At 42.4% G+C, this 1,807-nt stretch overlaps 1 protein-coding gene across 1 annotated transcript; it reads left to right on the top strand.

The window, feature by feature from the left end:
• Positions 1-463: 463 nt before the first annotated feature.
• Positions 464-1,588, top strand: LOC129242374 (lysosomal aspartic protease-like). The gene has a single exon (XM_054878980.1). The coding sequence runs from the start codon at positions 464-466 to the stop codon at positions 1,586-1,588; it is 1,125 nt and encodes a 374-aa protein (XP_054734955.1).
• The last annotated feature ends 219 nt before the right edge of the window (positions 1,589-1,807 follow it).

Below are 1,807 nucleotides of genomic sequence, written 5' to 3'. Positions count from 1 at the left end.
ATTTAACAGAGCCATCAAATATTATAGACTCATTGACGCCCACATAAAATTGAAACGTACCTCCATAAAACGTAATCATGGGAATCCCGACATATTTGCTAGTTTCACTTTAAAAAAGAAAAATTGCTTATCAAAAAGATATTCGACCAAAACATTCAATTGTTTCAAACGCGAAAGCAACCAAAACCCGCTGAAATCCATGTATACATAATATTTTGCTTGACTAATTACTTCCAGTGATAAGAAACATTTGATTTCGTATAGCCACCAAGATACGACACCGTATTTCGACTATAAAAGCGATGTGCAAAAAATTTTTAGCATAGATCTATATCATCATCTGGTGCTGTACGACTGTTACACAATCCTCAAAGGTAAGAAATTTCTATTTCTCCATTATATTTAACAAGCCACTGGCATAACTACTTAATAAGGCATTTCTCTTCTCATTCCAAACAGCAAAATGTTCAAGTTCTTGGTATTCCTCAGCATTTGCGCCGCGTTGGTCTCAGCTGATTTGGTGCGCGTGCCCATCTACAAGAACCCCAACTATCGTAGGAGTCGCGCATCTATTAATTCCCAAATCGTTGCATTGCGTTCCAAATACAATCTTCCCAGTGCACGCAGTACCTCCGAATCGTTGGAGAATGACTATAATTTTGCTTACTACGGGGAGATTACCATTGGCACACCAGCACAGGACTTCTTGGTGCTCTTCGATACAGGTTCCTCAAACTTGTGGGTGCCTTCATCCACCTGCCCCACCAGCAACACAGCTTGTCAAGATCACAACAAATACAACTCCAGCGCTTCCAGCACTTATGTTGCTAATGGCGAGACCTTCTCCATCGCTTATGGCTCCGGTAGTTTGTCTGGTTACCTGTCGCAGGATACAGTTTCAGTAGCCGGTCTCAGCATTTCAAACCAAGTATTCGCTGAAGCTACGGACGAACCTGGCACCACTTTCGTCTACGAACCCTTCGATGGTATTATGGGTATGGGTTACCAATCTATCGCTGTTGACAATGTTGTGCCACCGTTCTACAACTTGTATTCTCAAGGATTGGTTAGCACTGACGTATTCTCCTTCTACTTGGCCCGCGCTGGTACCTCCGATCAAGGTGGTGAAATGATTTTGGGTGGTTCCGATTCCAGCTACTATACGGGTGATCTCACCTACACATCTATCACCGAACAAGGCTACTGGCAATTCAGTTTGGATGGCGCCACCATTGACGGAAAAACAATGTGCAGCAGCGGTTGCCAAGCCATCGCCGATACAGGCACCTCCCTCATTGTTGCCCCATACAGTGCTTACAGTGTCTACATGAGTGTTGTTGATCCCGATGATGATGGTGAAATCGATTGCTCACTCATGGACTCTCTGCCTGATATGGAATTCGCTATTGCTGGAACGAATTTCTCCGTACCAGCTTCGCAGTATATTCTCGAAGAAAATGGTGAGTGCTCACCTGCTGTCAGCTACATAGGAGTTGACTTCTGGATCTTGGGTGATATCTTCATTGGATTGTACTACACTGAATTCGATTTGGGCAACAACCCTATTGGGTTTGCACCAGTTGCCTAAATTCGTGTATTTAACTAAGGATACGCTTAGGTAAAAAAATTATAAATAAAAAACTCGGAAAAGAATAGATTTATTTTTATCTTCAACGTGGTTGTTTTCCGACTCAATGCTTGTTTTTGACATTATCTGCTATTCGCTATTTGCTTGACTTGCGAAATGATGTTAAGCTCGAAACGACCCGGTAAAAGTATTACTTTCAATTAGGAAGGTCTGTCTGCA

This window comes from Anastrepha obliqua, chromosome 3, assembly GCF_027943255.1.
Source record: "Anastrepha obliqua isolate idAnaObli1 chromosome 3, idAnaObli1_1.0, whole genome shotgun sequence".
Lineage (NCBI taxonomy): Eukaryota > Metazoa > Arthropoda > Insecta > Diptera > Tephritidae > Anastrepha > Anastrepha obliqua.
The sequence above is the reverse complement of the archived record's forward strand: the minus strand, read 5'-3'. Positions and strand labels throughout refer to the sequence as shown.

Coding starts and splice junctions, on each gene's coding strand:
- LOC129242374 (XM_054878980.1), top strand. CDS start 464: ATGTTCAAGTTCTTGGTATTCCTCAGCATTTGCGCCGCGTTGGTCTCA.